Genomic DNA, 22720 nt, shown 5'->3' with positions numbered 1-22720 from the left:
ATCCTGAGCATTCAAGACTCCCTGACACCTGACCAGCACTTCTCCATCATTCTTGTCTTTCCCATCATGACAGCAAATTACTCTGGGGAAGGACCATAATTTGCTCCGGCCTGTTTCCTACCCACATGTGTGTCTGACTGTGCAGGCTCCCACCCTGGCTCGTGCAACCGCAGTAGCTGCTCTGGGACACTAACTGTACAGATCCGTCTCGTCCAGGATCTCGGACTTGATGATCTCCTCAATGACATCTTCCAGGGTGACAATGCCCATCACCTCGTAGAATGGGTCTCCTTCCCCTTCATTGTTCACCCGCTGCACGATGGCCAGGTGGGACTTTCCTGCAGGGGAGAAGCAGAGTGGCAGTGAGACACCTGGCCCGGTGATCCAGAGAGGGGTCCCCAGCATGGTGAGCAGGCAGGTGGGCAGGGTTTGGTGGGAGGCACAGATCACAGCAGACACTGTCAACCAAAGCCACCCTGCCTGTGCTAGCCTAAGGAGAAAGGCTGGACACGCAGCCCAGCCTAACAGGGCGGCTGCTGTCCAGACTGATTTTGTAGATGTAGGCTCTTTTCTGGGGCCACCTTCTCTCTTTACTCAGGCTGTGAGTCACTCTGTTCAGCTCTTTGAAAGCCTCCTGTGCAGGAATGAATAGTACATTATACCAGCTCTTTCTTACCCTCAGCTTCATTGGCATGAAACAACTCTTAACAGAGCAATGAGACAATGTTCTCCAACATAGCAATGTGAATGTGTCCTTGGCTCTACTGATTTCCCATGTCCTCCTGGTCCTTTCTTATTCTGTTGCTAATTATCTTTCCTATTAAATTGCCAGGAACAGCTCCCCCTCATCTTTCTATCCATCACTGTCTAGACCAACCCTAAGGCTTTTCTTAAAATATGGGCCAAACATCCATCTCCTTGAAACAGCAGCTGGTTTTGATGCAGAAACACTATGTTTGTTTGCAGCTTTCAGCCCAGCTCCTGCAGAACTCTTGGGTGAACTATCTGGATGCAGACACTGAACACTTTTCAACCCATCAGCTTGCACCTGAAACCCTTCTCCAAGCCCTGCTCTTGACAGTATTTTCTCTATATTGCCTTAAACAAGCAGAGTGATGCCAGGACCTTCAGCTGCAATGATGTTGACTCCTGCTTGGAAGTTCCAGTTCTCCTGAATCACAGTTTCAGCTTCCTCACTTGTCCCTTGTAAACTGGCAGCTCTGCTGACACATTCTCAAGTTTCTTGATTTTGGCATACTTGAAACATTTCTATTTGTTTTTGCATGTCCAGCTCTCTGTAAGCTGTTTTGACTTTTTCAATGTCTCCCTTTCTTTACTGGCTGCTCTGATTTATGGTCCTGCTCAGCATCTTGACCAGAACTCAACTTCCAAGCCACAAACAACTTCTGGGTTTCTAGCTCCAGTGTATTCTTGGACCTGCCAATGAACAGCACTGCCCCTGTGGCTCCCACACTGCTCAGCAGTGCACACAGATTCTGAACCTCCAGTTTTACCTAAAAGCACCCTCATAGGCACCACAGCTGAAAACTTCTGCTCCTCTGTTTGCTCTGCATCCCTGCGGTCTCCAGTTGCAATGCCTGCACAAACCCAAAAGCACTGCAGTGACCTCTGGGAAGCTGCCAACACCTTATTTTTCTCCGTGGGCTGGGAGCTGAGCTCCTTGAGCAGCAATGGCCACCCAACATAGGGGCAGGTCCCCTCTGCTATGCAGCTGCCTTTGCATCCACTTCTCCCATAAACCCGTCCCAACAAGCTCTCCTGCTGCTCCCGACAGGGAATGTGAACAGTATTCACGCACAAAGGTGTGGTGAGGTGGGCTCTGCCTGGCACACAGCTCCTTCCTCACCCTCCTGGCCTGTTCCTGCAGAGGTGCAGGGACAAGCACACCCCCAGCAGCCTGGCAGTCCCACAAACGCATCCTGCTGGAGTTCATGGGACCTTCAAATAACCCTGCCCTGGATCTGAGACGAGCAGACGACATTTCTCAGCTGAAGATCAGCACTATACATTTCTCACAGCAAATCTTGGGCATTTTCCACAGAATAAATTCCCTCCTCCTCATACCAAGGTTTTATTGCAAGATTTCAGAGAGCAGCTCACTGCCTCCCACGCCTACAGATTTAGAAATGAGAACAGAACATTGCAGCAAGTAGCACTGAGATGCACTTTAAAAAACCAAATCAATAGCCCTGGGGCACTGAAAAATTCAGCATGTTCTTTGGATTGGGCTATTTCACTCCTTACAAAAATACGTTTGTGCATCTTTTCTGTTTAGTGGGTAATAAGCAACACAGAACTTTAAAAAGCAGAGGAATTGGCTGCAAGATAGCAGCAACAGCTACATTTCATCTTAGCAAAGTCCAGCTTTTGAAAATGTCTCCTTTGCCAAACTCTGCTCCCAAACACTGGGGCCATCTGGTCTCCTACAAGTCCTCCGGTGTGCGAGAAGAGGGAAAAAGTTATTTCTTTTGGCTGAAAGCTTGTTGTTAATGACATTTACATGCAACCCAAAACCACCAAGCCCTTACAAAAAGCTTAGGTGCTACTTAAAGGCAGTCAGAGAGTGATGGAGGCAATTCTTTTTTTGGCCAAACACCTACATTGACACTGCAATTTACACTAGAAATGTGATTCAAGGTCCATGTTCGCATAGCTGCAAATGAGATTATTTAGAAATAACCCAGCACCATTAGCCTGGAAGGAGACCATGGTTTCACTGTGCTGGGGCACAGCCAGTAGGGCTGTTAGAGCACTCCAGAGTTCTTGATTTTCACAGAAAATAAACACTTTACTCACACTCCAAACCCAGAGGTTCATGTTTCCAGGCTAACACCCATGTTAAAAATGGAGCAGGTACCCAACAATGGAAAGTTGCTGCAGTTCAGTGTGGTTGCTGCTGCCCATACTGAGAGATCTGATCCCAGCCCTGGCCTGGCCAGCTGGTACCCATGTCACAAAAAGCCCTGAATGCCAGCCAGTCCCGGCGCTTTAAGTGAGTGCTGCTCGCAGCTGCTCCCCTCTGGGAAAGGGCTGACATGCTCCCATTTCCCACCTGAGGGACATGAGATCATTTGCAAAGTTGTGCCCCACCCCCTGACCTGACTGAGTCCTGTATCTTCTCCCATCGGCTTTTTAACAGACCCCATAAATTTCGGGGGTGGGGGGTTTGCAGGTGTCTTGGCTGTCTGGTTGTGGCTTGTTCCCTCCTGGGCAATGCTGCCAAGCTCAGCTATATCCCTCTGCCCAGCCCTGGGAGCTGCCCCACTGGCACAGGGGGAAAAGCAGTGGCCTTTAGAGCATGTACAGGGGCAGAACTTGGGCAGTGAGATGGAAGCAATGTCTAAGGGAGGGCGGCATAGGGACAGACCTGGGTATGCCACAGGGGTCACATTTGCCTCTGCAGCCATTATCCAGCATGTCAGCCTCAGTGGGAGCACAACAGAGGGAGATAAATCATTTAAACAAACCCCCAAACTTGATCTAAAACACCTTTAAGATCTGTAAAGCTGATTCCAAAAACCATGCTATTGTAACTGCTGCTTGATAGATCAAATGAGATGAATTATAAGGGTGAGCTGCTTCCCCACTAGCAAGCTGTCACATGTGAACTTTACAGGGCTATCACTGATGCAGGGAAGCACAGTGAAACGCTTGAGAATCAAAGCCTTGGTTTGGCAAACGCTAGAACAAATGGGCAATTAACTTTCCTTGTGCGAGCAGCTCTGCCGGCCTCCGCAGGACTGCTCTCGCACAGGAAGTCTAGAGGTGATTAAGTGTCTGCTCAGCATGGGATACAACGGCACTAAATTCTTTATGAGCTACATGAAATCTGCTCTTTTCAAACAACAGCTTCAGTGCAAAGTTAATGCCTCAAAACGCTAAATTACAGAGCTAATATAAACAGCTGAGAGCTTCCAGATGGAGCAAGCATCTGAACAGATATCCAAAGCTTTTATGCCCATTTTTAGGAGCCGTGTTTTTCACAGGCACCTAAATGACCTTGGGCTCATAGATCCACCTCAAAGCGTCTTCTCCAATGAGGGAATAGGGTCTGAACACATGGAAATGCCTTGACTTCTGAAGGAAAGTGCTGTTGGGTTCAAATATAGCCCAGACTCCCTCTTTATCATTTTTTTGTATAGGTACCCTGCCAGAAGAATGTTAAAGATGCTTTAGCCTTGTCTCTTGTTCCACAGAATGAACATCCTGAGCATTAAATTAATTTTCATAAATTTTACAGTAAGATCTGAAGCTGTTATTAGAAGATCAAAGGTACAGGCTCAAACCTGTGCCTAAACCATTTACAGCTATAAAATGGAAGGGGAGGAAAAAAAAAAGAGTAATTTTAAATAAGGCTGATTTGTGAAACGACCATGATGTAACTGAAATCTATTTTCTGTGTGTTTTTCTTCAGAGCTCTTTGCAGGGCTGCCAGCATCTCTGTGCCCTCTTGCAGACCTGCATCTGAAGAAAGTGGGGAACCTCATTTGAACACTGTGAACTAAAAATCTGTGATCCTGTGTTACCAGGACTCTGCACCATGGGGGAAAGCACACATTGTGTCTAGAGGAAAAGCACATCTAAGCACGGGGGAAATAACCAAGAGGGGTGCAGGGTCACCCAGATTTACAGGAATAAGGGCTATGTAAAGGAAAAACTGTAAATCCTAACCTAACCCAGACCTTTCTCAAAGACAAAAACTTCACCTGCTCACATCTGTCTGTAGCCTTTCTCATATTCTCTTTTTGTGCTTTTCCTAATCCTAAGGAAAACTGTAAAAAGATGGAATATTTGCAATAGCTGAACTATTACCATTGCAGATCAGGAGGGTAAGGAGAAGATCAGAGGGGATACAGAACCTCATCTTCATCTGTTGTGCAACAGGATCCTGACCTCCTGGGTACCCAGCAGCTTGGTATGAAGGTGCCTTTGACAGCTGTGAAGAGGGAAGTGGGTGGCAGGGTGCCCTCTCCCCCAAGGACTGGGCTCCCTTCTTGCTTTGCTGAATGCCTGCCCAGAGCAGGCCTGATCCTGGGATTACTGGGATGGGGTAGAGTAGTCCAGGGTTTACACAGTAAGATTTAGCACAGTTTAACATTTCTGGGAAAAGCGCAGAAACGTTTCAGGCAGAATTGCAGCACAAGACACTGAGACCATTTTTGGTCTACCAGCAATTCACTTGCTCTCAGCTTGGCAATCACATTCCAGGGGACAGGTAGGTGATAGTTCCTGGGTAAAACTGGCTCCTTAACCCATTCAACTTCCTTGGGAGGTCATTGCTTCAACTCATCAAGATGCCCAGCAGAGTGACTATAACCCTTGCAGAAATCTCTTGAAGGCTGAGTTAAATTTGAAGCAACACTGTGTGCTTACAATGCCTGCAGGATCAGAAAGATGGTACAAAAAGCATCTGAAATGGTATTGACCCCAATTCCTGGCAAATGTAAGCACCTTCTCCAGCTACATTCAATTTGCAGAAGTCTAATGGAGGCCGTGGAGCATTTTGAAAGGTAAAGACAGGCCCTAGGGCAGAGCTGTCTTCTGCAGGACAGGCTGTTTTCCCTGCTAAGCCTGTAAATTTGGGGTTTGGAGAATTTATTTTTAGTAACTCTTGGAAGATGCCAAGCCACAGAAGGCTAATTTGAGTTCCAGCTCAGCCTCTGCCCTGCTGCAGGAAAATGAACATTAAGAGCAAATTTCTACTGTTCCTCTGACAGAGGAAAGTTACTTGCTGAAAGGTGCCAGTGCTGTACATAGACTCCTCCAGGAAATGAGTCAACAAAACCCATAAACAACTTGAAGAAGGGACAAGACTATGACTTCCCAGAGGCACTACAAAACAAGGAGGTGGACCTCACAGAAGAGGTTCCCATCACTGGGAATATATAGAGATTATATCACTGGACTGGAGCTGCAACATGCATTGCTTGGCTATCTTCAAGAAAGGAGGAGAAACAGATTGTATCACCCACAACATTTCACACTGAATTAATGCATAAACCCTTCCTCATAGCTCCACATTCCCTAGGTAAAGTTTATCCTACAGAAAGCTCATCTGCCTCCTGACGTAGCTTTAGCCTGCTAAATATATGGTGCAATTTTTTTTTTTTTTTGGTTTATTAGGTATTTTCTCCTGGGGGCCAGAATAAAGCCAGGTACTCCAAGGTGTACCAACACAAATTGCCAAGAGATTGTCTCCCAATTTTTTCACCCCTTCTTTCACCAGGCTGCAGGAGATAAAATTACTATATTGGTATATATTTTTATATTTCTAGTGAAGAGGGGACACATTTTGTGTAGAGTCCTTCACTTAGCCCTTCTCAGTTAATGCTGCACAACAATGTATGCCCTCTATAAAAGATGGTGTCTAGTTTCCCTGAAAAGATGGCAAATTGGGTGTCCAGCCCTCATTATTTATGAGTTCTTTTTTGCTGAGTTTTGCTGAGAAGATGAAGTCAAAACCATATTGCAGCACAAGTATTTCCTTGCTGAACATGTCTCATGCTGCTTTAATGTTGTTTTTCTATATGGTTCTTGCAACTGCCCTCCTCATTTGGGCTGTGGTTGAAGCCTACTCTATTCTCTTGCAGGCAAGACCACCCCTCTGCTGCTGTTTGGAGTCTTCTGTGGGGTTCTCCCAGTTCCCACAGGGACCCCCAATTTAACCACCTCTGCAGGAATCAGTACTGAAAGAGAAATCAAACAATGGCCACAGCAGCAGGGCTGTGGAAAGGCAGAGGTGAAGAGTTTGACCAGTTCTGCTGTGATGGAGCAGGGGCCGGGTTTTGTTAACCATAACCACACTGGGACAGTGGCCCCCTTGGTGCTACTGAGTGTGTGCTACTATTTCATACAATTTAAATGTTAAATTAAATGGAAAGCTGATTCTACAGGTCTGTGGAAGGTAATCCCTTGCACACAAGGTCCCGCTGGGGGTGACGCAGTTTGTGACACCTCTGTGGATTAAAATCAAATCACCAATGCATCTTAATGGAACTGCACTCAAATGAAGTTAGTGTGAGCATACCTAGAAATAAATGAAGGAAAGCTTCCCCTGCTGTAGAAGACCAAAGAGGAAAAAAGGCTGATTATCTTCATAGCTGGGACAGAACAGCAAGAGGAAAGAAATGCATCAGGTAAACAAGGATAATAGTGAGATATCATGAGTAGGAGACAGAAAATGGAAGTGCTGTTGGAGGTGTGAGCAAGAGTCCCAAAGTGCTGTATTTAATAATCCCTTGACATTTTCAGTAAGAAAGAACAAATGTTTGTGTGGCAAGGAGCTCTGGCAGTAAAATTGTGTTACTTATACATTATGCAAAAAAATGACACTATGGGTATAGCATATGTGGCAGAACATTAATCATTAGTGAAACGGAGCAGAAGTACACATTGCTATCCAAGAAAGAAGGATACAAACTGTTATAGGTATTTTGTATAAACATTATAATAACAAAGAAATAAAGGACACAAAATTTGTTTGAGTTAATCATGAGAAAAAGAAAGAAAACCTGGCTTTTCTAAAGGCTTGTGAGGGACATAAGGACCTGGAGGTGGTTATTAATGTCCATCCTTACCAGAGACTTTAATTTCCTAGAAAGAGGCTGGGCTTTTTCTGTGGGAGCATTTGCTGTCCTGCAGGCACCTTGGATGTGTGAAGTGATGAATGCCTTCATTAAACACTCGCTGAGCCAACAAGCAATCAGCCTACTTTCTAATTAGTGAAGGTGTCTCAGAAGACCTGGCCATGGAAAGCAACCTTGATTGGATCAAACAAGATACTTCACCATAATTCAAACGGACACAGAAAAGGAGACGATGATAAAGATTCTTAATTACAAATGGGAAATCTTTATTTTAGAAATTAAATAGTCAAGTGAACAGGGCTGATGCACCACTGGGTGGGGCTGAAGGCAGCTGGGAGCTAACATCTGTCACAGTGTGGGAGCCAGCACGAGAACCTGCATTTGGAACTGGAAAAATAGAGTTTAGGAGGGTTCAGGGCTGGGCTGGGGGGTAACTATTTGCAAATTCAGGGTGCCGGGGGTGACCAAATGCCTACAAATAGAAGAAAGATAAATCAGAAGAAAACATTAGTTCTTGGGAAGAAGAACATTTGGGGGAAGAGCTGGAAATGTCAAACACTATACAGAGTTAGATACAACACCAAAAGCAAGGCTTTTCAGCCATGTAGTTTAGGAAAGGCAAGAAGTGAGGTGGTAACAGAAAAAAGGGTTTAGGGAGAGCTCTAAATAGGGGCTGTAGCAAAACACCCCAGAAGGCCTCAATAGCTGACAGATATAAAGGAGAAAGAACCTGATATGCCACGAGTTTAATGGAGCAAAGTTAAAGAAGGATGGATAATCTTCATCTGAGATGAAGACCAGCATATGAAAGTGTAGGGCAGGTAGCAAGGTTTGTTACCATACCCATGAGCTCAGGGCGCAACACACACCAAATGGCTCTGGTTAAGGAGGGCAGAGAGGACAGCAAGCAAAGGGCAGGGAACTAAGCAACCACAAATCCATTTTTATAGGTCTATCGATTCGTAGGGTACCAGGCTGTAGAAGAAATTTGGAAGGGAAGTGTATCAAAGTAAATCAGATAAATTGCAGGGGAGCCCGACAAAGGGAGAGGGTTCAAAAATCATCTGACATCTCTAGACACAGGAAAGGTAGAAGAGACCTCAGGTGAACTTCTGTGCTATTGCAGGAAAACACAGTTAGGAAGGAACTGCGAAGCACATAAGGAATTAGGAAGACAAGAGACAACTGGCATGGGGGGAAGGGGGCAGGCATGGACTACTGCAGCTCACCAAGGTTGAACCCAGAGAACAATCTCAATGCTTTTGCTAACGTAAAACCCAGGAATTTGGGGTTTTTGTATAAAACCCAGGGATTTTCTGATTTTCTCCATTGGGAGTCTCCAGTCCTGCTGAGGGGCAGAGAGGGCAGGTAGTGGCACACAGAACTCCTCTGCCTGTGATCCTGAGTGGTAGTGGGAACATCTCTGGAGAAGATTCTGACCTACATGTATCTGATGAGCACATTCCTGGCACACTGAGCGATGTCCTCTCCTCTCCTCCTCCCTCCTCTAAAAACGAGCAGGAGATGACTCACAGAGAGGCTTTCTGTGTATGTGGAGTGGACCAGGTTGGCCTTCCTCACATGACCAGCTCTGCCTGCGGCAGAGCAGCACCAGGCAGCCCAGGAGCCAGGCGCTGCCCTCACGCATTACATAATGCAGCCTGTCACTGCTGCAGCCATTTCTGCGACTCACCACAGTATGACGTAGTGAGTAACACGTGGCAAAACACAATTCCCAGTGGGAGGGAAAACACATGCTGTGCGTATTCTCAAGGTATGGTTAATGAAATACAGCTCTCAGCATCTCTCGGGCTGCTGGCAGCTGCTGCATTATGAATGCTGTCACAGCTGCAAAAAAAGTACAGCTCTTTCTAAGGAGATTTCTAAAGATTTCTTAATATTTTCCTCTTCCTTTAAACCACTTGCATAGAAACACTTCATAGATCTCGATCTCAGTGCTAAGCTGAAAATGTGAAAGCTAAGTAATGAGAAGCAATTTCCTGTCATAAACTCCTTCACACAGAACAGAGCAGAGAATGCTGTCTGGGCAATGGTGCAAGGCAGGTACCATGCCAATGCTGCCAGGCCACTGCAGACACATCAGCCCCTGGGAGACAGGCTCACCTGCTGAGCCAGCAGCCTGTGAGGCCAAAGGCTCTTAAAGTCTTCATAACATCACAGGTACATCAAGGACCGATGGCCCTCCATCCACCCGGGGATGTTCCACCAGGTGACACCAGGGTCATCGACACACCGGCACATGCAGGGACCGATTCCCCCCAGCATCCCTGGTACCTGCCACGTCCTGCCAGGAGGCCATGCAGGGCTGCCCGTGGAGGCTGCTGACCTGGAAATCACTGGGAGTGCAGAGGGGTGCAGGGGAAGCCTGGGGGGGTGGGGAGGGTGGCCCGGCGAGCTCACCCTTCTTGAACTCCTCCAGCAGCGTGTCGAGGCGCGTGTCATTGAAGACGCAGTGGAGCGGGCGGCGGTAGAAGCGGGTGACAGTCTGCAGGGGAGTGCAGTCATCAGGGTCGACAAAGGCCAGGTCTTTGACAAAGAGCAGGTCGACAATGTTGTCGCGCCGGTCACCCTCATAGACTGGGATGCGGGTGTAGCCGGATCGGAGGATCTCAGAGACAGTGGCGAAGTCTAGCACAGCGTCGGCCCGGAGCATGAAGCAGTCGGCCAGAGGTGTCAGCACATCCTCCACCACCTTGGTGCGTAGCTCCAGCGCGCCCTGCACCATGGCCAGCTCCTCCCGCACCAGGTCGCCGTGGGGGCCAGCGGCGCGCAGCGTCTCCAGCAGCCGCTCCCGCGTGGAGAAGACGCTGAGCTCCTGCCGCAGCGCCCAGTCCAGCAAGCGGCTGAGCGGGTAGCAGAGGGGGAAGGCGGCCAGCATCAGCAGCCGGGTGAGGCAGAGCGTGCGGGAGGCGATGGCCAGCCCGTGCCGCGAGCACACCGAGTAGGGCAGCACCTCGCCGCCCAGGAAGACGGCGGCGGTGCACAGCAGCACCGGCAGCCAGGGCGCTCCCCGCGGCCCGCCGGGCGCCGCCGCCGGCCCGCCGCCGGGCAGCGAGGCGCAGAGCCAGCCGGCCAGGGCCGCGTTGGCCCCCGCCTGCCCCAGCAGCAGCGTGCACAGCAGGTAGGTGCCGCCGCCGCCGCGCACCGCCTGCACCCGCCGCGCCTGCTCCCGCTCGGCGGCCGAGCCGCTGTTGCGCAGGACGCGGAGCTCCAGCGGGTCCAGCGAGAGCAGCGAGAGGCGCAGCCCGCTGAACAGCGCCGACAGCCCCAGCAGCAGCAGGGCGCCCAGCGCCCGCAGCCAGCCCGCCTCGGGCAGCGGCAGCAGCCAAGTGCCCAGCGGCGGGGCGGCCGGCCGCACCCGCAGCAAGAAGCCGCCCGCCGCGCCGTGGTGCGCCCAGGCCCGCCCGTCCCAGGCGCACAGCGAGAAGAGGCGCCCGCCCGGCGCCGCCGCCGCCTCGCCCTTGCGCGGCTCCCGCACCCGCACCTCGGCCAGCGCCGAGCCCGCCGCGCCGCCCGAGCGCAGCGGCCCCACCACCTCCACGTCCGAGGCCCAGGCGCTGCGCTCCCGGCACCGCTCCGCCGGGCCCCGCGCCGCCGAGCTCCCCGCCGCCGCCTCCTCGATGAAGACCAGCCGCGGCTCCCGCTCCCCCGCCGGCCCGCGGCTGCCGTTGCCCTCGGGCGGCGGCTGGAAGTAGAGGCGCAGGAGGAAGCGGCTGCCCTCCGCCGCCTGCACCGCGCCGCCCTCCAGGGACACCCGGCCCGGCGTCGTGTCCTCGGGCCGCAGCCCCAGCAGCCAGGCGGCCCCGGCCGGCGGCCGCGGCGACAGCGAGAAGAAGAGCAGCAGCACGGCGCCCCGGCTCCGGCCCCAGCCGCCGCTGCTGCTGCCGCGCCCCGGGCCCGCCGCCGCCGCCATGCCGCTGTGCCGGCACCGCAGCGCCCGCCCGCCGCCCCGGGACTGCAGCGGGGAGCCGGCACGGCACGGCACGGCGCGGCGCGGCGGCACACGTGGGCCGGGGGGCGGGCGGTCCCCGCGCCACGTGCGACCGGGAGCCGGCCTGCGGCGCCCCGGCGGGAGGGGCCGGCGGAGCGGAACGCTACGCGGGGCACCGAAGAGTTCGCGGGAGCATCCCCGCGGCGGGCGGCACCGAGCGCCCGCTCCGCACCCGGTGCGATGCTGGCGGGTCTGCGCCGGAGCACATTGGCGGTGATGCGGGGCAGCCCCCACCGCTGGCAGCCAGGGTGGGCTGCGGGCCCGAGCAGCGAGCTCTGCCCCGGCCGCTGGCGGCTGTGCTGGCTCCCGGTGCCATCCCAGGTACACTGCCCGGGGGCTGCGGCGCGGGGGCTGCCCTCCCCTGCGCTCTGCGCTCGGGGTTTGCTGAGGGGCTTCTGCCAGCAGTCTCTGGAGCTGGAATTTGCATTCAGCCTCCCTCTGTTATCTGTCGAGGCCCTACTCTTCAGTTTTTCAGTTCAAATTAATTTCCCTTCTTCCCGTGGGAGTGGTTTGATTTTTTTGTTTGTTTGTTTGAGCCTTTTTTAGTGGGGGCTGGGTACTCGTCAGATTTGCAGTCTTTCTAGGAAACAAATGTACCACACTGCAACTACATTTATTCTCATGTCTAGACCTGATAGGGAATGTTGCTAGAGTTTTTCAGCTTCAGAAGTATGTGCTCAAGAATGCACTTAAGGACTCTTTAAACTTTTGTGTCTTCCCCGGACCAACATTCACGACAAACTTCGTGAAACGAGGCTGGGGAACTGGAGAGCAGTTGCTTACCACTGCAACAGGCTCAGTAGTGGCAAAACAGGAAGCTAGAAAATGTCATGGAAGCAAAGGAAGTGCCCGAAAAATTCTGATTATTCACTAATTATTGCTGCAATGAAAATAGGCCACTTTCTGTGTCAGTATGTCAGACAGGCATAAAAAGCTACCAGGGGGATCTGTGCTCCTTTCTCGGTTAGCAGAAACTCTTCCCTCTCTCTCTCTCTTTGGGAGAGGCAGCTATTTTTTTTCCAAATGTGATAAATTCACTGGGTGTTCACAGTGTGTGTTGTGTGCTGCTTCACAACTTCTTGCTGATCTTCCACTTTCTAACTCCCCTTTAGTACCACAGGGGAAACATTACCTGGTGCTCTATCTGGACATGATTGAAGGAGCCAACTGATCACCTACCTGTGCTGGCCTGGCCCCAGGTTATGCTGCTGAGGGACAGATCTCAGCAGCTGCCTTAAGCAGTGCCCGGAGTGACTCGGAACCAGCACAGCCTGCTTCTGCCTTCCTGTCTGCAGGGTGGGGGGGATGAGCACATGGCTGCTCCTTCCTTGTTAGGACCTTGTGAGAGCGCCTGTCCGAGATCATCCTGTATTTTAGCAATGGCAGGCTGTCATTAGCCCTGAATTTCTCGCAGACTTCTTGGTGCTTAGAATATTGTAAAGACGGTCTGGTTTTGTGCATCACTGCCATAGCATTTTGTATTGTGATTTGGGAGCTGTGTAATCCAGCAGTTATCGTGTTTATTAACTTGCAAGTTACATTCCTGAAAGGTTCTCTAGTGATAAGTTTCTCGGTATAGGAACTGAAGACTGTGAATTACAGACGTACTTCTTTTAGTTAATTATGCATTTGGAAAGTATTTTTGTCCATTGTATCACTGTCACTATAAATCCCTGGACAGCGGTTTGGAAACCACTGGTCTAGCCTGGAACATGTGGGGAAAAACCATGGCACTGCAGGAGAAAGAACCACAAGGTGGCAATCTCTCGCTGCACTTTTACTGGCAAAATAAAGCTCTGCAAAAAAAAAAAAAAAAAAAAAAAAAAAAAAAAAAAAAAATCGCGGACAGTAACTATGTGAGGCTGCAGAGGTTAGTCACATTTTGTATCTTCCAGAGTCACAGCAACGTTCGTTTTGATACTGGATTTTCTCTTCTGAATGCTTTTCCCTTTAGTATGAAAATCTCAGTCTTGAGGAGCTGGCACTGTAGGCTACTCTTTGCTGGCTTTTCCATCCTTTGCCCCCAAACCGGCAGCAGATGTTGCTTGTTAGGTTGCTAACTACCGGTGCTGCTTGTGTGCCTGCAGGCAGGGCTACTGTGTGTTTGGAGAGAGTTTCCTCCTGCACTGAAGGCACTGCCTCGCTCAGGGCATTGTTAACCTCATGTTGTACTGATGTACAGTATAATGGTTGCATCAGCACCTTGCTTCATGTGCTGACGTGCCTCAATGGGAGCAAAATCACCTGGATGTGAGGACTGGGCAGTGACCTGCAGGTTGAGAGTGTATTTGGTCTTGAGGGGACTGCAAAGACATAGTGACAGTGGCTCCACTCAGAAAAAGATGTGGCCAGAGGGTGTAAAAACTCAGGAGAGAAATAATGCTCAGCTTAAGGTAGAGCCTCTCTGGTCCTGCAGTATCAAGCACCATCTGTTGCTGTGAGCCCCATCTCGATCAGGACATAGTTGTGTTCTTGCCAGATGTTAGCTTACATGTGCTACATGTAAAAGTAAACTGGTGTGAAAGCTGTGGTCAGATGTGCTTTCAGTAGGATTTGCCCTGCATAAGTGATGACGTGCTAGCCAGCCTCTTGCTGAGAGGATGCACTCCAGAAGTTGCAGGTGTGTGCTTGGAGTGTGTTCAATGAGTCAAGATAGGAAATATCTTCCAAAGCTCCAAATAAGACAAAACAAACTCAGCTTTAGCACATGCTCAATTGATCGAGTCTTTGGCAAAATATGACATGAATTTGCAATGTTCTCACTGAGGCCTGTCCTGGCTGTATCCTGCCTGGTTAGCCCTTCAGCGAGTACAGCATAGCTGTCCTTTTTCTCTTATGCTGAACCCTACTTCTTTTACCTGTTTTTCCCTAGCTCTTCAGTTAGGAGTGACAACCTGATTCCCACTCACCAGCACTGCTCAGGTTCTGTTTTACACATCTGCCACCCCTGAGGTCCCTCTGCAGCTTGTGTCACAGCCCACAATACCCTCAAACCTGCCAGTGGTGACTTCTCTAGTCACCACTGTCCTCCAGCTCTGGCTGTTCAGGTCCAGACAGGACCTGGAGGGAGTGGGGAGCATGGACATGGGCAGTTTCCTAAAGCCTCTTTGCATGACCTTGGCTTTAAGGTCTGAAATCGGAGTCCAGGGGGCTGTGGGTTGCAATTCACTTCCTCCCTGGTTGATGGGAGCCCAGGGGCTCTGCTGTGTGCTGGTCCTCTAGAAAAGGGCCAGGAACCACCAGGGACTCCTAGTGGGGATAGAAATGTTAGCAATCCAAATCATGATGGGAAACAGAAGGAGTAAAAAAAAAACACAGATTTTTTTTTTCTCCCCAGAAAGCGGGAGGAAATCTAGCAAGGACAAGACTGGCTTCTCCTGGAACATATGTGCAATCTGATTGTCACTACTAATGCTCTATAGCCAGCTTAGAGAAGATACTTTCCCTAAGTACGTGAAATAAGTACTGTGATGTGGGATATATGATAACTTCAGAAGCAGAAGGAATAAAACTCCCAGGCAAGAGAACTGCAAACAGTGTCTTTTTTTTTTTTTTCCTTTTTTCCATCTCTGAGTCTGTGGTGTTCAATTAACCCTCCTTTTCTATCCTGGCTATGATGGCTGCAGCTTTGCAAGGCTTTACCCATCCTTCTGGATGATAACGTGTTAAGCACTTGGTTTGTGATAACCAGTTTTCTCCTGAAATGATACCAAAAGTCTGCTGTTTTGATTTAAACTGTTTTCCAAGCATTTTGGTTAATAACAAAAGACAGTCCATTCCAAGAGAATCTAGCTTGGGGAAGCCATGAAATTTAATTCACTTTTGCAACTTAAATATATAATCAGTGACATATGGTAATAGTAGATACAGGGGGAAATGTGATTGTTTCAGTCAAATTTCTGCATTCAGTCAAAATCTAATAGTTGTAACATCAAACTGTATTTTCCATTGAACAGGAAATAAAGCATCATTTTTTCAAAGAAAATAGACATGCAATTGCATGCCTATTACATTGCTTATATAGCTTTATTTTTAGCTTTCTCCATTCTGCTGTTCTAAAAGACTAACAGAAGGGAAACAGTGGAGGGAGAAGATAGAAAGCAACACCCAGTTGCCCATGGTAGAAAGGACAAAGATGTCTGTGCTGTGAGTAAATGCATTTTCTCTACAGTTTATTTCTGTGCAATAAGCTTCTGTGCCTGGGTTGGGACTCTGCACCTCACCCTTCACTTCTGCTGGCATGCCAGCCCTTAAGCAATGAGGTGAGAATGAGTTCCTGTACAGGCTCTGGGATTTATGCAGAAAGAGCATTGCTTTTTCTGGATTTATTTGAGAGCTTTTTGTGGGCATTGGAAGCAGAGTGTTTGGTTTAAAGTCTATCTGGCATCAGCCTGTCTTCTCCTCCCTCCATGAGTACAGGTCACTGATGTACTGCTGGCCTTTCCCCCTCATTCAGTGGTGCTCTCTCCCGAGCCTCCAAATTTCATCCTTCCTTATGGGCATTTAACTTTATTTCTACTTTATCCATTTGTCTGGGTTTTAGGCATCACCCATAGTTTTCTCCTCTTGCTCTCTAGCCATGAGTTTCATGTGTTGCTTCTGCTTTCTCTGATGCACACCAACAGTTTGCAGCTTTGACAGAGCTGATTTGTCCTGTCTTTGTCTGTAGCAGGGCCATGCTCAGATGTCTGGATAGAGCTGGTGACAGAGAGCTTATTTGCCCTATGCAAATAAATCCAGAGGACGGGACTTTACCATTTTATCATTACCTGAAATATTCCAATTTTTTTCTGTCTCTCTCACCCCAGCAGCATCTCTGATTTGAGAGCATTTTGGCTGCTGTTTCTTCCCCTGAGCTCCATCTCCTCGTTGATTTCTGCACACAATTCCTTCCTCTTTTTCATAATTGACTCGTTTGCTCCTCCAGTCTTGCACTTCATCCATCTTCTTACTTCCCCTCTCTGATGTAATTCTCATGTCCACTTCCTCCATTTTTGCTGCTGGAATGTAAAGCATCTCTCCAGAAAAATAGAAGGTCTCTGTCAACTTTTACCATCCCCCTCATATTCCCTCTTCCTTCACCTCTATCATCTCCCCCAGATGGTGGGACAGATACTCACTTGCATGCATTCTCAGACTTGTAAAATTGGCATATTCACTTCTCTTTCTTTTTCATGGGATGATGTGAAACAGGGATAATTCTACACATTTCTCTGCTGCTCTGGTCTGGGCTCAATTTGAGGAAAAGGTTTCTGAGGCTATTGTGATCTTCAGGGCACTGCAGAGCTCGAGTCTCACTTTGTGTTCTCACTCTGTATCTCTTTGACTGTGACAAATTGCTGCTGTATTTGCTGCTTCTCAAGATATGAAAGACAAAAGTGAAATCAGACCTGGCCATTGATGAGTACAGAAAAGTTAATGGAGCCAAAGAGCATTCTCTGTCCAAGGGCATTGTTGTACACTGAAATGTTCTCAGTCATTATGTAGGTTTTTTTCCTGCTTGCGGAAGAGGTACTGAGCACAGGGGATTTCTGTGTGCAGAGAAGGCACCTGGTTTGAACTCCCAGAGCAATTCCTACAGCTTTATGGAAATCATGCATCTCAGTCTTTCAAGGACCTCAGAAGTCCTGTGGGGATTGAATACTTTGGGATTTCACAAGTTCTCTCCATGGATAAGTAAGCAGGCCCAGGGTACTCTGTACTTGTAAGAGTATTTTTGAGACCAAGTCAGATAATATAAAACAATAAGGCAGATTAAGGAAAACAATAAATGCTGTTTATTCCAACAGAGTACATGGTATCTAACTTCTCACAGAACTGGAAATTAACTTACAAAAACTGGGGGGGAAAAATTTGATTGGTAGCTGCCTAAAACTCTGTTTCATCTTCCCAGTTTCACTCTGTGGTGTGCCACCCAGGGAGAGCCCACACTCACAACCTTTATGGCACCAGTGCTTTTGTTTGTCCCTGTCTCCCCCTACCTTTTTTTTTCACAGGTTTCTTCACTGTGAGGCTAGTGAGTATAGATTGACTCTCAAAGGAAACGTGCTCTATTTTCCTATGGCTAGATTTGGAAATGCCAGTTTGTGTTCCTTTCACACTGGCAAAAATGCAAAGACAGTGCTGCCAACTGTGCTTTTCCTGACCGAGCTGTTGGTTTTGATCGATGCCTTGCCCTTTGCACGTATGGAGGGAGGAAGCTCTCTCAGTGGGCTTGCTCTCCTCCTGCTGTGCCTGAGCTCTCTAGCCAGCCAGTCCTTCTAGCTCAGACAGAGGTATTTGCTTTTTACAAACCTTCCCAGGTCAGCTACATTAAAGAGCAATATGTGGATACTGTATTAAATCAAGCAACTGTCCTCTGTCTGTTTGATCAGGTTAGACATGATACATAAACATGCTAGCAAATGGTTTCAGCAGTGGAGTTCAGGCTGTGCAACACCCACCTTGAGGCACTGGCAGTTTTAGGAGGTTGCATTCCAGACATTAACGCTCTTGTGGTGAAAATGATGGACACTGTATTGCAGAAAGAGCAAAAAGCTCAGTAAAAAGAATCTGTCATGCAATCACATGCTCTGATGATCACAGCTTTGCCATATTCACCAGTCTTGCTCTTCTAAGAAATTGTCATACCGTGCTACAGAGCAGAAGCTTAAGAGCTTGAAAAGAAAGTGTGTTTTTGGGAAGTATGAATAACACTCTTAATTTTCACTTGCTGAATTTTCTCCTTGCTGGCTTCTTTTAGAGCATCCATAACTCAGATTTACTTGACAGCACTACAGAAACAGACATGGTTGATATCTTGGGAATCAAAGACATGATGATTTTTTTTTTTAAAGGGCTGTCTAGCCTGTTTTATCCTTCCCAGCCTAATGGAGGTTTGTTTGGTACAGGACATCCTCTGATGATAATAACTTTCATCATTTATGAGTAAAGTTTATTTTTTAGTGAACTAAAAATGTTCCTCTTAAAGAGATTTCCCCCATTTTCTTTTGGGCCAATTTGTATAGCCTGAGATCTGAGTTTAGATTTCTGTCATGCTTTTTCTTCTCTCTCTCTCTCTCTTTTTTTTTTTTTTTTTTTTTTTTTTTTTTTTTTTTTTTTTTTTTTTTTTTTTTTTTTTCCCAACTGAAGAGGTTTCCTCTGCTGAAAACCTTCAACTGCTCAGACCATTTACAAGAAGCACTTTCACAGGCAGTGGCTCTACAAAAGAGGAAAAATCGAAGTGACTACCTATAATAATGAAGTTAAATGCAGTTTTAAGTGTTTCTGAACTGCAACTGACTGAAAGGGTGCCAAATATTTTGCAAATATATACAAAAAGACAGGCCCCTGTTCTAATCAGCTTGTAAATTAAAAGCAAAGTACATTGGCAAGAGTAGAAGAGATGATATGACATGCTTTAAATAGTTTATAGGGAGCTGGAGGATTGTTGTTTATTTGGTGATGTTGGGAAAATATTTAATGTGCTTTGGTTAAGCTCTTTATAGAAATGCTTCTCCTCCCCCAGTTTTCTTTTCCAATGACTGTTTTGGAGATTAAAACCAGCAAGTTTAGAGTAGATGGAAAACGGAGAAACCTATTTCGAAATTGACAAAACCGCGAATAAATCTTTATAGATACTTTTTATGTGAGTCAGGCTTTCTAAAGTAATTATCGTAATGCAAGAAAGGATCATCGCTTCGCCGCCCCTGAGGACGGCGAGGCAGGCTCGCAGCTGGTGTAAATTGAGATACCTCCTATCTGCAGTGCGTGGATCGGGAGGAGGTGGCCGTGGCCCCCCCTGCGGTCCCCGGGCCATCCCCGGGCTGCGCCGGGCGGCAGCGGCGGCTCCGGGACTCCCCGCATCTCCGCCGCTGCCACAGCGCCCGCACATCACCGAGGAAATTTTAGCCTTTAAAGGTTTTCTATAGCGAGCCTACAATTTATTGGAAAACAGACCAACAAACACAAAAGCCCAAACCACTTTATTTTCAGATTTAACTTGCCGCTGGTGGAGTCAGACGCAAAGTGGAGTGCAATTGCATTTTCCGAGAGCATTTCCGAGGATTGGGACAAGCTCCCGGTGTTGTTTGGAAAGCTCAGATAGGTAAATGAGTATTTATTTACTTTAACGTCGTCTTCCCAGAATCTGGAAGGTGACTCCGGCATCTGGGAGGTTTTTCGCCTCTTTCCCTGCTGTTCACTGTTGTTGGTGATATCTCCGCAGATAAGTGACTTCAGTGCATCCGGAGTTTGCGTTCAAAGCAGAGACTAATTGTGGGGAACGTTTCAGAATAAACACATTTCTCTTCCGAAGTAATGTGCTTGTAAGGAAAAAATATATTAAAAGGAGGTTAAAGTGGATAATTTGTTTAGTCTTTGTTTGTGGGTTTTTTCCCCTTTTACTACAGAACACACTGGAATTTCGTTTGAAAATAGAACCATCTTGGAGGGAAGCACGATACAAAATTTCGGCCTGCAACCACAACAAATACCCCTGAAGATTTGCTCACATCTTCTGAAAGCATAGAAAAAATTATTAAAAAACAACGAGATCATTTTAAAACTCGTGTTCCTCATTTGGAGGTGACCCAAAAACCCGCGCAGCTTCTGAAGGGGAGGCTTTAGGTCCTGGGTCAGCTTTAAGTGCGATTGCAAACCTCGGCAGAAGTGTTTGCAGCCGAACACAAATTTCCAGGCTTAAATTGCCTTCTTCCTGTCCCGGGATGCCAGGGCTTTGCACAGCTGAAATCGCACGGCTCTTTTCCCCGGATCCTCTTACTTGTTCAGCGCTCAGAGCCCGCTGCCCCGGGCACCCTTTGGCTGCTATGGCTCAGCCTGCGCCGCGCTCGGCAGCGGCTGGAGCCCTGCTCCCGTGTCCTCTTTGGCGGGATGGTTTCACGACAAATCCCAGTTCGTGTATTCCCTGCTCGCCCCTGGCAGAGCCAGAGGTGTGTTTCACCCCTCTCCACGCGTTAGCACAGCGGCTCCGTACGGCCGCAGCCCTGCCTGAGTGACCCGGGACCGGCAGGGGTGGCTGCCCCTCGTGTCTTGAAGCGTTTCAAGGGCAGAGGGACAGGGGGAGCGGAGATTTCCACCGGGCCCGGGCCCGAGTGCCTCCCCTCTGTTCGGGGCTCCGCCGAGCGCTCCGAGCTCCGGGACTCCCCGCCAGCTCACCGGGGCCGCTCCCGCCGCCCCTCGGGCTCCGACTCGAGGCCATCGGGGCGCTCAGGGAGCCCCGCATGGACCCCGGGAGAAGCCGGAGGGGGTTCCCAAGGGCGGGGAGCCCTGCCGGGACAGCGGGCTGCCCCTGCGCTCCGAGTGCCCCTGCTCCGGCTGCCCGGGCCTCTCGCACTCGGCCCGCCGGGCTCCCCGAGGGCGGCTCTAGGGTTCCCCGGCGCTCGGCCCGCTCTTGCGGTGGGATTTGTGCCTCGGTCCCGAAGCCGCGCTGCTGCCCGCAGCCCCGGCGCTCCGGACCGCGGCGCGGAGGGTGTCCGCAGGTGGGTGCCGGCTCCCCCGCCGCGCCGGGTCCCTCACCAGCAGATGGTGCTGCCGCCGCCCCATCCCCGGGGCTGCGGGGCCCCGACGGACCGCACCTGGCCCGGCTCAGCCCTCCCGCAGTCAGCCCTCCTTCGCCGGGGCGCCAGCGGCACCGGGGCCCGCAGCCACGGCGGCCGAGGGCCCAGGGCCGGGCGCGTTAAGTGTCCCGGAGGTCTCAGACTCCTTGTGGGAATTCGGGGCTTGCCCGGGAAGCGGCTGCTGACGGAGAGGATGTCCGGTTAGGATGGACATTCCTTGAGGCTCCCGGGATCGTCGGCAGCTGCCACCGATCCCCGGCCCGACCTTGCCCCAGAGCTGACGGCCGCAACCGCGTGCACTTCTGCAGTGCGCCGAGCCCGGTCCGTCCTGGGGGCAGCGACGGAGCCTGGCCCTGGTACGGGGGTCGTGGGTGCCATCACACCGTGCATCCCCGATGCGGACGTTTCCACACCAGGCTGCTGCCGCCCCTCTTCTTTCCGTGCCGCTGGTCGGGCACCGATGGACTCGGAGGCAGGTGGGAAAGGGCGACCGGCGGCTCGATTCTCTGTGCCCCGGTTCCCCGCAGTGCCCGACGGCCTTCGACCGGCAGAGCCCCAGCTGCGGGCAGGGCGCACCGAGCGCGTCGCTGCCGCGCTCCGGGCTGCTGGCGGCCCCCGGTCCTGCTGCGCCCGTCGGGTCCCGCAGAGCCTCCAGCGCTCGGTCGCGGGGGCCTCGCCCAGCACCGCGGGCCCCGGCGCGGTTTGGAGCTGACTCTTCCCTCAGGTAATGTTTGGGGTTTTTTCGGGGTGATTACACCCCCCTCCCCCCGCCCCCCCCCGCCTTTCGCCAACCAGAGCCGACCTGGCTGCCTTACCATCTCTGTCGTTCCTGCAGCCGGCCACCATCTCGGGCCGTGCTGGCCGGTCCCCGCGCTCCGGTCCCCGTCCGGAGCTCCCCGGTGTCTCGGTATCCTGACTCCGTCCCGGTTTTGCGTGGTGCGGGAGCCGAAAACCTCCTCCGGAGCCGGCGCAAAGAGAAAGCTCGGTGCTGCCGGGGCTCGGCAGGGCGGCGGGCCCCGAGCCGAGGGGGTTAAACCAGGAGCCTCCCCTTACCTTCAAAAAGTTAAAAATGTCTGGAGCCTGCATCTCTTAAAGGGGCGGTGCTGGCTGCAAGGAGTCTTGGCACCGGCTGCGAGAAAGGCTGGTCAGGGGCGTGAGTTCCCCTCCACCAACACCAAAACATTGCAAAAAAAGGCAGAGCGCCCCACACTTTAGATAAGGACAATTAGCCACCAGCGAGCCCCTGCAGACAGCGAGTTAATTAGGGGTTTCCTGCTCTCCGGCATGCCCTGTCCCAGCTCCTGCCCCCCGGGGCTCTTAGCCCTGATGGCACCTGGGCTGGCCCTCATGGCCACCTTCTCGCTGCCCTCCCAGGCTGGGGACAGGAGAGCGCTGCCGGTGGAGAAACCTCCAGGTGTGAAGGGAAGAACTCTCATTCTCCTTGATGTCAACACCAAGAGCCCTGTCAGGATAATCAGTGAGAATTTCCTCTCCCTGCAGCTGGACCCCTCCATCATTCATGATGGCTGGCTCGATTTCTTAAG

The 22720-nt window shown here is 50.4% G+C and overlaps 3 protein-coding genes across 3 annotated transcripts in view; 2 read left to right on the top strand and 1 right to left on the bottom strand.

Moving 5' to 3' along the window:
* CNNM1 (cyclin and CBS domain divalent metal cation transport mediator 1) overlaps nt 1-11946 on the bottom strand; it is a 19637-nt gene extending 7691 nt beyond the window's left edge. The window contains exons 1-2 of the mRNA XM_063405531.1: nt 10029-11946; nt 195-338 (exon numbers count right to left, since the gene is read on the bottom strand). Of these exons, the coding sequence (XP_063261601.1) occupies nt 195-338; nt 10029-11541 (1657 nt within the window). The 5' untranslated portion in view covers nt 11542-11946. The remainder of the gene's footprint in view (nt 1-194; nt 339-10028) is intronic.
* Nucleotides 11540-22672, top strand: LOC134555080 (collagen, type I, alpha 1b-like). The gene is made up of 3 exons (XM_063406434.1): nt 11540-11794; nt 20578-21900; nt 22551-22672. The coding sequence occupies exons 1-2, from the start codon at nt 11540-11542 to the stop codon at nt 21379-21381; spliced, it is 1059 nt and encodes a 352-aa protein (XP_063262504.1). The 3' UTR covers nt 21382-21900; nt 22551-22672.
* HPSE2 (heparanase 2 (inactive)) overlaps nt 21993-22720 on the top strand; it is a 107515-nt gene continuing 106787 nt past the window's right edge. Inside the window, exon 1 of the mRNA XM_063405529.1 lies at nt 21993-22720. Within this exon, the coding sequence (XP_063261599.1) occupies nt 22461-22720 (260 nt within the window). The 5' untranslated portion in view covers nt 21993-22460.

Source organism: Prinia subflava, chromosome 9 (genome assembly GCF_021018805.1).
Source record: "Prinia subflava isolate CZ2003 ecotype Zambia chromosome 9, Cam_Psub_1.2, whole genome shotgun sequence".
NCBI lineage: Eukaryota > Metazoa > Chordata > Aves > Passeriformes > Cisticolidae > Prinia > Prinia subflava.
This window is presented reverse-complemented; position numbering and strand designations above follow the sequence as displayed.

Coding starts and splice junctions, on each gene's coding strand:
- LOC134555080 (XM_063406434.1), top strand. CDS start 11,540: ATGCCGCTGTGCCGGCACCGCAGCGCCCGCCCGCCGCCCCGGGACTGC. Junction 11,795..20,577: donor GAGCGCCCGCTCCGCACCCG/GTGCGATGCTGG, acceptor TCCACGCGTTAG/CACAGCGGCTCCGTACGGCC.